The sequence below is a fragment of the Physeter macrocephalus genome, chromosome 18, assembly GCF_002837175.3.
Source record: "Physeter macrocephalus isolate SW-GA chromosome 18, ASM283717v5, whole genome shotgun sequence".
Classification (NCBI taxonomy): domain Eukaryota; kingdom Metazoa; phylum Chordata; class Mammalia; order Artiodactyla; family Physeteridae; genus Physeter; species Physeter macrocephalus.
In genome coordinates, this window is record NC_041231.1 from 55,521,579 (window position 1) to 55,535,097 (window position 13,519).

The window sequence follows — 13,519 nt, forward strand, 5'->3', positions numbered from 1 at the left end:
GAACCAATGGCCTCCCTTCTCCTAACTGATGGGACAGTCAAAGGAATCAATAGAGAGAGTTAGGGGTAGGTGGGCAGGAAAGCCTGGGGAGGGTTAAGAGAACCATCAAGGTGTGGTGGAGGGCTGTTAGGGGCCCAGACGAGAGCTTCAGCAACAGGAAAGCCCCCGAGGGACAAGGGCTCTGGCCTCAAGAATACAGCCCCTGTCCAGCGGTGGCCTAGAAAGGCAGGGTTTTTCAAGACCTGGACCTCTTCTCTCAGCCTGCAGCCCCGTGCCAGCAAGCCTCAGCTGCGGTCAGCGGCAGTTGAGGGTGAGGGAGCCCAGGCAATGTCTACCCAGGGGCACAGGGCAAGGTGGACAACAGATCTGGAGGCGTGAATGGAGTAACCCAGCTCAGAGAACGTCAGCACCAGTCCCATCTGCCTTATGTCCCTCTTTACCTCTGCGAACACCGGGTATGACCCCTCCCAAGCCACCCAGTGTTGTGGACACTGTTGGTGCCCACCCAGATCCCCTTCACTGGGCAGGTGACCCCTCCTCCTGCTGCCCTGTTGGCTGCTAAAATGCTCATAAATGCATACGTGTACCCTTCTCACCCAGAGAATTGCCCTCAGCCTAATGGGAGTTCCCTCACCCAGGAATTAGCCCCTCACACCCCTCCACCCATGTGGCAGCCTGCATGCAGCCAGTGAGTTACGGACACAAGCACACAGAAGGCCAGCCTCCTTGCCTCAAGGTGGGAGAGCTCCCATGGGATCATGCTGAGGCTGGTCTCCAACGAGACCACACCCTTTCCAGCTCCTTCCTGCTTCCCTTCTCCTGAGAGCACCCCATCACTCGCACAAGGCTTTGCTTCAGGAGATCAGGACTTAAGGCGTCCATTGATGGGTAAACTCTTACTGCCTACGCGGCCACTCCTGCTCAGTCCAAACTTTTCCACTGTATCCTCCGGAATTCCTGGGCTGACATCAACAGAATCCCCGTGGTCCTCCACCTCCTCTTCCAATAGCCGATGTGTGTGAACTCTCCGGGCCATGGGTCTAGTTTTGCCCTGGCTGGTTCCTCACTCTTTCCACCTGCCTCCTTCTACACTTTTCTTTCTCCTTGCTGGTCCTTGGGTGATAGGCCTGGAGCACAGTAGCTATTGGCTGTCATGCCTGGAGGATTTTGGTCCTCATTAAACAGTAAATACTTTATTACTTCTCAGACCTTGGCAGCAAGGGACCAGCTCATCAGATCCAAAGCAAGCCCTGGATTCCCAGTGTTTTCCTAGTGAGATCCCTGTTCTCTGAAAGAGAGTCTTCCTGGGGAGAGGAATGAGCCTGCGTCTCCTGAAGGCTCTGGGCCCGCCCATGGCTGGCAAGGACTCCCCCTCTGCGTGACAGCCAACAGTCCTTGGGGTGAGGGCTCTGCTCCACTAGATGCACATCAGAAACCTCACAGACCTGAGAAAACAGCTCATTACAACACGCGTCCTAGAATGACTGGGTGTGGTTAAGACAGCCCTACCACCAGACAGAGAAAGAAAGCAGTAAAGAACAAGCAAAGTATGGGACTTCCCTGCTGGTCCAGTGGTTAAGACCCCACGCTTCCACTGCAGGGGGCACGGGTTGGATCCCTGGTCAGGGAACTAAGATCCCGCATGCCGTGCGGTCAAAAAAAAAAAAAAAAAAAGAATAAGCAAAGTAAAACATTTAATGTGATTCTAATTTCCCACAGAGTGAAATTGTACCCACTGCCCTGACCCAAGGAGAGGAGGTGGAAAAGATATCGGCAACAACCTTTGTAGTGTGGCCTGCTGACCAAGACCCTAAAGTGGGCCATCTTGTTTCTGTTGGTACAGTTAAGAAATTGCTTCATTTCTTCCCACTTTTTTTCTTGTAAAAGGAGGCACCATTAATCTTACGCTATCAGCTCCAAGAGGATAGCCAGTCAACTCACTCATTCCACAAGCCACCAAAGCCAGATCTGAGGTGGGGCGCAGTTTAGGCCTAGGGTGTGGTGCTCACTGAGCCTACCTCCGAGAGAGAACATTCTGCTATGACACATTCCACGGCTGCTCCTGTCTTGTTTCTGGGGTAGGAGTGGGTCAGTGAAGGCGAAGCTAGGCCTTCCTGGTGAATTCCCTCTCAGGGAGATGCCCCGGGGACGGGCTGCAGGCACAGGAAGTCCTATGCACAAAACCTTTGGCTGAGGCTGACTTAAGGACCCTTCCCTTCCCACCCCCCTCCCTGTATATAGTTTAAACTCTCCACACTAGGTCATTCAAACCTGGAGTCACCAGAAAAAAGAAGTCGCTGTTTGGGAGATGGCAGATGGTCAAGAGTTCGGACAGCTGCGATGAAGGATTAGTTGTGGGTTTTTCTCAGAGTCTCGCTACAAACTGTGCTGCCGTTCCATGTGCAAACACTATTAAATGAGAATGTTTTCTCTGGCTCCAATCCACCTTCTCCCCACAGTTTAAGTATTGAATTTTTTTTAAAAAACTGAAGTCGTTTAGGTTTCCATCTCACATTTAAAACTTAAAAACGTTATTTCCATCAATGTTGGCAGAAACGGGCCACTGTTGATTCCACCAGCAGTCATAATAAACTCTTGCCCACTGACAATCTAACAAATCATTTTCTGTTTGCCACTGAGTTTGGTTCAATAAAATTTTTGTGCTCTTAAAATTCCCTTAGTAAGAACTCCTAAAAGCAACGTTTCCGAAGGCGGCATTTGTGGGCAACGGACCCAGTGGTTCTGGATCCCAGAGGTTAGTGGCAGTAATTAGAAAGCCTCAAACTCAGAAAGATATTAGTACATTGAATAGCGTGGTATGTGCAACATTTCAGTCCATTAGTTGCTTTTAAACCTTTATGTACACACAAACCTGCCCCCAGCCCTTCCCTGCTAAGGTAAAGTGTGAACATTAACAGAGGTGCAGGGGGTGCCTTTAGACCCTCCCCTGTGTAGGCCCCTGCCTGGGCTGCCTGAGAGGCATTGGGGCTGGAGAGAACCCCCTGCCCCATGGTGGACAGCCTCCCTGGGTGGAAACCTAAAGTACCCGTGGGGCTGCGTGCAGGTGGGTCAGAGGACAAGCAAGGCATCCTAGTCTCGGTCTGGAAACTCCCACAAAGCTTACAAATGTGTTTTGTTTTGTTTTGTTTTTTTCAAAAGACAGGCCAGACTAATGCTGAGACCACGAGGTCTCAATCCAGGATTCTTCTAGGTTCTTCCAAGAAAACCCGCTCAGGGAGGTACTGGGCTGAGGTCCCTGAATGCAGCCTGCGAGCTGGGGTTTTTTCATGGGGGGTTTGGAAGAATCGCCCCACTTTTTTTTTTTCTTTTAATTGGTTTGGCTTCTTTCGAACTAAAAACTTAGTAATTTGATTCCACAGCCTTCAAGCAAAGCAAAGTGCTGACAGTGTTGAGAGTAGTGTCTCCAGGGTTTCTTTCCCAGGGGACATCGCTCGGATGGGGGTGGAGGTGCTTTCAGTCCCCAGTGAAAAGAGGCCAACCTCAGACAGTGAAGGAGAACCTCCGCCCACCACGAGGCAACCCTGTGGGGAACATCCTCACCCACAGAAAGCTCACCTGGGCTCCGAGGAGGAGGACCAGAGGGAAGCTCTGTGGGCACAGAGAGGTGGAGAGAGTCAGGCCTCCTTGCATGTCCTCGTACAGTCGGGAAGAGCCACAGCCTGGAGCTTCAAGGAGGCTCAAGTGTGTGCGGGTCCAGAGCCTCCACTGATGGGGTCCTGGGGCAGGGCACCCAAGCACGGGCCCCGCCTGCCTTGCAGTCCTGCCCTGGGACCCACTCCCCACTGGATCCCTGACTTAGGCTCTGCTAATGACCTCACCTGAGAAAACGCTCCAATTTTATTTGCAGCCTGAACCTGGCATCCCAGCCTCAGACAGCTGCTTGGCACCAAATGCCTTACTTACCCACCCAGCCATCTTCCCCATCTCAGGAAATGGCAACTCCATCCTTTCCGTGCTTCTGGCCCAAAACCTCGAGGTCACCTCGAGCCTCTCTCTTCTTTCCTCTTATGCTCTACGGCCAATCTGTTAGCAAATCCTATTGGCCCTACTTTCAAAAAAATTCCGCAATCTGACCACTCCTCACCATGTCTCTCCTGCTACGGCCCGGGGCCGAGCCCGCATCCCCCTTGCCTGGATTTTTGCAGCCATTCCCTATTTGGTATTCCTGCTTCGACCCTTGTTTGCTTCCAGGTTTCTCACAGGATGGCAGCTGGCGTGCTCCCTGTAAAACGCAAGTCACCCCAGGCTCCGCTCTGCTCCACCGCTCCCACCCCACTCAGGGCAGAAGCCAGTGGCCTTACACTGGCCGGCAAGGCTGAGCCATCCACCCTCCCACCCACACACTTATCCTCACCTCCTTCCGTTCTGCCCCTGGCCCACGCCTCTCCTGGGCCTCCTTACTGTCCCCGGACCACACAAGCGCACCCCCACTGTAGGGCACTGCACACGCTGCCCCCTCTGGCCTGGAATGCTCTGCCCTGAGACCCACTTCCCTAGGTCTCTGCTCTGCTGTCACCTTGCTGAGGCTTTCCCTGACCACTCTATCTAAAACTGCAGCCTTGGAACTTCCCTGGCGGTCCGGTGGTTAAGACTCCACGCTTCCACTGCAGGGGGCCCGGGTTTGATCCCTGGTCGGGTAACTATGATCCCACATGCACCGCGGCCAAAAAATTCAAAAAAAAACAAAACAAAAACTGCAGCCTCATCTCCCGGCCTCCTTACCCCTTTCCCTGCTTAATTTTTCTCCATAGCAATGATCACCCTCTGATGCCTTGTACATATTTATTTTTGTTTATCTGTTGTCTGTCTTTCCTTGAAGAATGGAGGCTCCATGAGGGCAGGGACTTTTTTTTTTCTGTTTTTCTGTGCAGTATCTCCAGTGCCCAGGTCAAAGCCTAGCACATAGTAGGTGCTCAGTGAATATCTGTTGAAAGAGTGAATGAAACTAGCTTCCCTCTGCTTCCTTCCATTCCCAACTCTGAGACTAACGGCTGAGCGCTGTCCTCAGATGGGATCTACCAACCATTGTAAGACTTTGGACATGTGAAAGTGTTGGGCAAAAGCCACATTTCTGTACTCGACCTTGTCTACCCAACTTCTTTTTCAATGGGCGCCAGAAAAAATGCAGGTCAGACCGTGTACAGACCATCATGAGGAGAAGTTTAGCCTTTGTCCTCACCATCTTTGCTGGATCAGGGGATGAGGAGAAACAAAACCAAAATGTGGAAATGCAGAAAGGCTAGAGAAGGTTTTTATAATTACCACCTTTTAGGAGTATTTTTCTTATTTAAAAAATAATACTGATTTTTCTGGGAAAAGAAAAAAACTATCCATGGAAAACTGTCCTTCTAACCAAAATGGTGAGAAGGCAGGTATAAAAATGGAGAAGGCAGGTGTGAAGATGGGGAGACAGGTGTGAAGATGGGGAGGCAGGTGTGAAGGGGGGCAGGTGTGAAGATGGGGGTCAGGTGTGAAGAGAGGGGGCAGGTGTGAAGAGGGGGGGCAGGTGTGGACACGTGGAAGGCAGGCTCACCCCTGGTTAGCTGTAGTGAGAGATGGGGGCTTCCCTTTCACTTCACAGAGTAAAGAGAAGGCTCTGAGGTATCAACAACTTGTACTATTAGGAAAAGGAAGACAAAGAATCTGTGTTTCCTGAACATCGAGAGGAAGTCTCTCTGGCTGCTGGGGGCTAGCTGGTCTCCTCCAGCTCCAAGAGGTCATCCACATACTCCACAACCTCTCCCTGTAAAAGACAATAAGACACCTCTGTTAAGCAGGTACCTGACCTTCAAAGTGCTGGTGAGCAGAGACTGTTTCCAAGAGGCAATTGCCAGCCACCCCTAGGCTGGAGCAGCCTTTCTTCCCTCGAGCCCAGAGGATCTGACTTCTCCCTGGGAGGGACCTGGCTTCCACACCATGTGAACTTGGAGTCAAGTGCTCCAAGACCCCCAGATGGCCTGTGTGAACTGGGTGGTCCAGCCCCTTCTGAAAGACCCTGTTTAGTGCCCCTTCCTCTCCCTACTCCCCTCCCATTAGCAGTTACCCCACAGGAAACCTTTCTGTCTGTTCCCTTTCTGCCTTGATCACCAGATCACAAGCTTTTCAAGGACCAGGACCTTCTTCTGCAGAAACTGGCACACACAGGTCTCAGTAAACCTGCTAGGGGATGGCTGACTGCGTGTAGGCGTGTTACTGCTGGTGCAACTGAAGCAGTCAGGCCACTCAAACAAGAGATGCTTGGGTAGTACAGGAGCCCACCTGCTCCCTCCTTTTGCAATGAGCCTTAAGCCTCTACCTGAAACAGCCCAGCATACTTTCTGATTTCCTTCTCTGCGTTGATTCCACTCCCACGACACGCCCAACCCACCAGCTGATGACACCCATTCCCTTTACTGCAGAGAATGAGTGAATCACCAAGAAGGCCAAGCCCCTTCCCCTGAGGTCAGTACAGGCAGCCGCACCGATGGTGACCACCCCCTGCTAAAGCCTGGCCCCCCTCACAGAGGCCTCCCTCCCAGGCCAAGAGCCAATCTGCTCCTTTTGATATTTTAACACAGAGAGAGTCATAAAATCTCTCAGCATTTGAGAATAGTTAGAAAATCTATCAAGTACATGAGACACAAAAGGGGTCTTATTATTTTTATCAAATGCTTCTACACATCATGCCTGCAATTAGGAACTCAAGTGATGGGAGTGGAAGACCACTGCTTGAATAAACAACATTCTTCAGTTGCTTTCTGGACCCCCAAAGGAAAACAGGGTACGGCAGAGGATTACATATATGGCCATGACATCTGTTCCCAGGGTTACTGTTTCCTGCTGTGTGGCTATTGTGAGGGGGCGGGGATGATAGTATTGTTTGCTTTTAGCTCACTACTAAGTGTCCTCGGCAATAGAGATGAAAGAAACACATCCTCCTATAAGGTTACTGGTGTCGCGCTCAGCTCTATCGATATTTTCCAGGCACCCATCCCCCAGCTGCTGGGAGTGTCGTTGCTAATGGCTTATACCTATCCCTTCTCTGCATGACTGATCTTGGCCAAAATGAGCAGCCCTGCCAGAGAGCTTATACACCACCCCCTCCGGGCTGCCAACAACTAGTGAGGGACTGAGAAAGGGGATGACAAAAGGCAGAAGGAGTTCTGTGATACAATGCATGCTCCGGAGCTTCCCGCAGGATCAGGATAACCTGACTGCAGGTGAGACCACATGTGTGCGTAGCTCCTTCCCCTGCCCCTCACCTCCTTTCCTACCCAAAAGCATCTATTTCAGCTTGCTTTATAAACGTTCAGAAACTGTAACAGGGCCTCTGCAAAATTTTTAACCAGTGTGCAAACTTTCAGGAGTTCTTACACATATTTCAAGCCCAGAAAGATATAAAGAAGAATACCACAACTATCAGGAGACTGTATTGACGCTTTGTTTCGAAGTAGCATTTTGTCCTTTGGAAATTTTAAGGATTAACTAAGAATCTTATTGCGTTGGTTACAGTTTATTTCAAATTATTGCTTGCCATAATTTGATATATAATTTTAAAAATAGCTCATTCTTTAGAAATTCTTTTATAATTCTAAAGCTTTGAGTAATAACCTAACTACTTTGGAAACTTCAGTGGAGTCCTGTTATCTTGACAGGTCCAAGTCTAAGAATCCTAAGAATTTTAAAGCCTGGAATAAGCCTGGTCTATTCACTAGATGACTACGAAGCAGCCGTGTGACTTTGAGTAAGTCACTCTACCTTTCTGAGTTTGTTTCCTCATCTATGACATGAGACAGCTTTACTGAATCTCATAAAGGGTCTCTTCTTGTTCTAATATTTATGATTTTTTTCTAAATGCATTGTTCTTGTATGTTAAAAGTCTTCAAAGGGTTCATAGCCAGGAATTCCACCTCTGGGAATTTATCCTAAGGAAATGATCATAGAAGAGGTAAAAGATTTAGTAACTGCTGTGTTATTTATAAAAGCAAAAAGTTGGAAGCAACCTAAATGCCTATAAAAAGAGCTTTACTTAAAAAATCCACACCATGGAATATTAGTCATTAAAAAATTGTCTTTATAATGAACATTAACTAACAAGGTTAACAAAGACCACAAAATCATCTCAATAGGTGCAGAAAACACATTTGGCAAAATTCAACACCAAAACATTTGCAAAAATTCCTAGTTTGTCAAATGATAAAAAACATTCAACTAACTAGGAATAGAAGAAGAACTTCCTCAACATGATAAAGGGCCCTACCGCAGCTACGAATGTACTTAATGCTGAAACAGAAGGCTTTCCTTCTAAGATTAGGAACAAGACAAGGATATCCACTCTCTCCATTTCTATTCAACATTGTACTAGAAGTTTTAGCCAGAAAAATAAACAAAAGACATCCAGACTGGAAAAGAAGTAAAACCATGTCTATTCACAGATAACATGATCTTAAATACAGAGACTCCTTAGGAATCCATACACATCAAAAAAAAGTTTAGAACTGATAAACAAGTTCAATAAGTTTGCAAGATTACAATATCAACATACAAAAATCAGCTGTATTTCTATACACCAGCAATGCACAACTAGAAAATCAAAATAAGAAAAACAGTTCCATTTCCAATAGCACCAAGAATAACAAAACTTGGGAAAACATTATTGAAGGAAGTTAAAGAAGACCTAAATAAGTAGAACAGTATCCCATATTCATGGATCAGAATATTTAATATTGTTAAGATGTCAGTCAATCTTCAGATTCAACACAATTCCTATAAAAATCCCAGCTGCCTTTTGCAGAATTTGGCAAGTTGATCCCATATTTCATATGGAAATGCAATGGGCCCAGAATAGCCAAAACAATCTAGAAGAAGAAGAAAGAAGTTGGAAGACTCACACTTCCCAATCTCAAAATGTAGTACAAAGCTACAGTATTCAAGACAATGCAGTACTGGCATAAGGATAGAAATCTAGATCAATGGAATAGGATTGAGTGTCCAGAGATAAATCTTCACATTTAAGGTCAATTGATTTCTTACAAGGGTACCCAGACAATCGAATGGGGAAAGAAAGTCTTTTCAACAAATGATGCTGGACAACAGTATTTCCACACACAAAAGAATGAAATTGGACCACTACCTCACATCATATGTTAAATTAACAAAAAAAAAAAGATTGTAGACCTAAATTTAAGTGTATAACACTATAAAAACCTTAGAAAAAAACAGTAAATTTTAGTGATCTTGGATTAGACAATATTTTCTTTGATATGACACCAAAAACACAAGCAACAAAAGAAAAATTAGATAAGTTGGATTTCATCAAAATTTAAAACTTTTGAGCTTCAAGACACCATTAACAAAGTGAAAAGATAATGCACAGATTGGGAGAAAATTTTTACAATTCATATATCTGACGGGGGACTTATAACCATAATATATAAAGAACTCTTACAACTCAACAATGAAAAGACAAGCAACCCAATTTAAAAATGGGCAAAGGACTTGAATAGAATCAACATTTCTCCAAAGAAGATATACAAATGGCTAATAGCCATATGAAAAGATGCTCAACACCATTAGTCAATAGGGAAATGCAAGTCAAAACCATAATTAGGTACCACTTCACACCCACTAGGATGGCTATGATAAAAAAGACAGACACACACACATACATACACACAAAAAGAAAGACACTGTAAGTGCTGAGGAAGATGTAACAGATTAGAACTCTCATATATTGCTGATGGGAATGTAAAATTTGGGTGATGAAAATGTTCTCAAATTTGAATGCACAACTTTATGAATATACTAAAAAAAAAACCCACTGAATTGTATACTTTAGAAAGGAGAATTGTACAATATGTGAATAATATCTCAATCAAACTGTTCTAGAAAAACATAACCAGGGAAATTGCTCATACTACAGTGTTACATGGAAAAGCCATGATATATAATTACAGTCAAGTTTATAGTGAATATATATTAGAAATATATAGAAAAAACTGGAGACATAAATACCAAAATATCAATAGTAGCTTGCCTCTAGATAATCAGAAACTCTACTGTCCTGTTTTTCCTAAATACTTTTTTCTCAGGAATTCCCTGGCAGTCCAGTGGTTAAGACTCCATGCTTCCACTGCCTGTGACATGGGTTCGATCCCTGGTCAGGGAACTAAGATCCCGCATGCCATGCTGTGCAGCCAATAAATAAATAAATAAATAAATAAATAAATAAATATAGTTTTCTCCACTTTTCAAACCATAGCGGTCAACCTTGTTTGTGTCTGGTCAGCATTCCTTCCTTTTCAGCATCCTTGTAGTCATATCACAGGCTCTGCTTCAAGAGAACCCAAGCCAGGACATATGGCACATGGGTCACTTCCTAGTTTGTAAAGCACTTCGACGTATTTCATTCTTCCAACCCTGTGAGGTCAATGTTATTAGCCCCATTTTACAGACGAAGTATTGAGCCTCAGGGGAGCTAAATGCATGCTAGTGGTCAATCCATCTCATGCAAATTCATGCACAGAAAACAAATTCCATGATGATGTCTTATTTACAGGTGCTTCACCGAAAACTGGGGCAGTGGAAAGAGCAGACATGGAGGCTCAGGGCTCCCGGGTCTGGCCTAGCAGCTCCCGGAACCTTCCTGTCCCCCAAGCTCCTCAGCTGTAAAGTGAAGGGTCAGACGAGAACAAACCCGCAGCTCTCTCCCAGCTCCGATGGCTGACAAGTCCCCAGCTGTCTCAGAAAGAGTTTGACGGTTCCTTCCAAACGCATCTCTCTAAACGCTACCCCTGATGATGGCTTTTCTGTGACTAGACTGCCCCACCACAGAATGACGGCTCCATAACCAGCAGAGCCTCCGCTGTCAATAAAGAAGTCAGCTAAGTAAGAGTTGATCAGGAATTTCAAGCAACCCCTGAGAAGGATAAAATGCCTAATTTACAGAAAACAAAACAAAACAAACTGAGAGAAAAATTGGGATGTGGGCTTCCCAGTGTCTTCAGAGTGCTAAAATTCAGTGTGTTTTTATAATGTTAAAAAATGATGCTTGATGCCACACGGTGCAGGAAAATTTTAAAAAAAAAGATGCTCGGACAGCTCCTGTGATGGGTTCCTGGAGGATGGCTCCGTACTCTGTCAGGAAACGTGGTGCTTCAGCCTGGGTTTCCTAGAAAACCCTTCTTGCCCAGGCCAGTGCTCTGACACATAAAAACGCCCACAGAAACTCTGTTTCCCAAGGCCCCTTCTGTTTCTAATTTCAAGGACGACTCAGCCTTCCAGTGATTTTTAACAAAGCTGTGAGTAATATTTTCTCTTAGCCAGACGTGTGCTAAACAGGAAAACTTACCTCATCATCATCCATTATGTTTTCCTTAGCAAAGTCATGCAGCTCTTTCTGGAGTGTCGTCACGTTAAAGAACTGAACTGCTTCCTGTTCAGACACAAACAGAGAACAGTTTATATGACCAACCTTTTAAGGGGATAACTGGGCTGGTGGCAGGTGGGGGAAGGGTATGAGCTTTCTTTGGGGGGTGATGAAAATGTTTAAAATTAAATAGTGGTAACAGTCACACAGCTCTGTGACTATATGAAGACCACTGAATTGTGCACTTTGAAAGCATGAATTTGACAGTATTTGAATTATATCTCAATTTGAAAAAAAGAGTAGCCAACGATCCCATTTTTGTAAAAATTAATAGTTACATGCTGCATATACAGTAAATGCATAGCTATAGGGCAGGATGAGAAAGAGAAAATATGGGATTAAGAAGCAGTCTCAATTCCTAAGTGAATCATTTCTGTAATGTTTAAAATTTGTAGAGTGCTTACTGATTTAGAAATGAGAACAAAGAAGTAAAATTTTAAAAGATAAAAAAGCTACAAAAAAAATGAGTTTCCCTTCATTTCTGAAATAACCCGTCTCTTAAGATGCAAAGCTGCTTCCTGAAAGTGGGATGAAGAAGAGAACAGGAAACGCGATGCCTGGTGCACTGGCACGTACTGGTCTGGGCTGGAAATGCTCCTCCAAGAGCCCCCACTTGTCCCTGTGGTACTGATAATACACCAGGTTCTGCTGCATGACCTTATCGTCCTGGTCAAAGAGCAGGTAGCTGACCGCACAGGGGGCTGCGTTCTTCAAGTCGTTCACTGAAGGCAAAGGAAACAAGAACAGAAAATCAGCCAACCTCTCACGACCCACCCTCCATTGAATAACACCTTCAAAAAGAAAAAGATCACCAACAAGCCCCTTCTCCACAGACCCTCCTTCGGAATACCTGCAAAGACAAAAGAAATCTTCCCAGGGTGAAAAGGTCACAGATAGGGTATACATGAGAATGTGGAGGCCAGTTTGGAAAACAGAAGTTCCTCTTTAGGCAGAGACCTATGCAGAAATGCCTACTATATTCCCCTCAGGTCTTGGAGACCTGGGCTGGTGTCACATCCCTGGAACCTAAGCAGGCTTGGGTCCCAAGTCTGGACTGTCCTGAAGCTGAGGGAGCTGGTGAGGACATGCCAGCAAATGAGCCCTCCTTGTACCTGCAGTGCCTGGTCCCCTCTGCAAGGGAACCATAATCTCCTGATCCAGGCAGGCCCTTCAAATGCTAAACCAAGCCTAGTTCACCTAAAAAAGGGTCCACCCTCTGGGCTGGAAGAGTTTTGAAAAGTCACCTGGTCTCCACGTCTCCTGGTAGTGGGGTTCCCACCTCCAACCTGCTTCCTTAGAGTCACCCCACCTATGGACGACAGCACCCTCAGTGCAGCGGTTTTGCTGGGGCTGGGATTTCTCCGTGGGGTGAGGGGTAAGGGGGAAGTAGGAACGAGACACAAGCCCTTGGGCCTTTCTTCTGGCATACTCCGCTCTCCTTGACAACCCAGGAACACGACTTTCCTAAGGCTCTGGTTGCCCAAGTATCCAAGTTGGGCATGAAGAAATGCTGCCGCCTTGTGGCCGTTTCCCATAACAACAACTTTAAAACCAATGCTTATGGGCACTTCCGAGTCATAAGGCCTGTGGGGTTGGAAATGACACCCGTCCTCAAGAAATGTCCTGGGGTGATTGAAAAAGATTTCAAAACAGGGCCGACTTTCAAGAAACCAATTTCAAGAGGTAAATTTCACTCACACTGTTTTTAAAAATAAAAAAGAAGCACTGGAAAAGATGCTCCACATCGCTGGGACTTCCCTGTTGGTCCAGTGGTTAAGAATCCACCTTCCAGGACTTCCCTGGTGGCGCAGTGGTTAAGAATCTGCCTGCTAATGCAGGGGATACGGGTTCGAGCCCTGGTCCGGGAAGATCCCACATGCTGCAGAGCAACTAAGCCCATGCGCCACAGCTACTGAGCCTGCACTCTAGAGCCCCCGAGCCACAACTGCTGAAGCCCACGTGCCTAGAGCCCGTGCTCCGCAACAAGAGAAGCCACTGCAATGAGAAGCCCGCGCACCACAACGAAGAGTAGCCCCCGCTCACCGCAACTAGAGAAAGCCCATGCACAGCAACGAAGACACAACGCAGCCA

At 46.4% G+C, this 13,519-nt stretch overlaps 1 protein-coding gene across 1 annotated transcript in view; it reads right to left on the reverse strand.

Moving 5' to 3' along the window:
* Positions 1–5,270: 5,270 nt before the first annotated feature.
* Positions 5,271–13,519, reverse strand: part of CRTAP (cartilage associated protein) — a 34,113-nt gene continuing 25,864 nt past the window's right edge. Inside the window, exons 5-7 of the mRNA XM_024116526.1 lie at positions 12,005–12,150; positions 11,351–11,434; positions 5,271–5,764 (exon numbers count right to left, since the gene is read on the reverse strand). Coding sequence (XP_023972294.1) covers positions 5,711–5,764; positions 11,351–11,434; positions 12,005–12,150 — 284 coding nt within the window. The 3' untranslated portion in view covers positions 5,271–5,710. The remainder of the gene's footprint in view (positions 5,765–11,350; positions 11,435–12,004; positions 12,151–13,519) is intronic.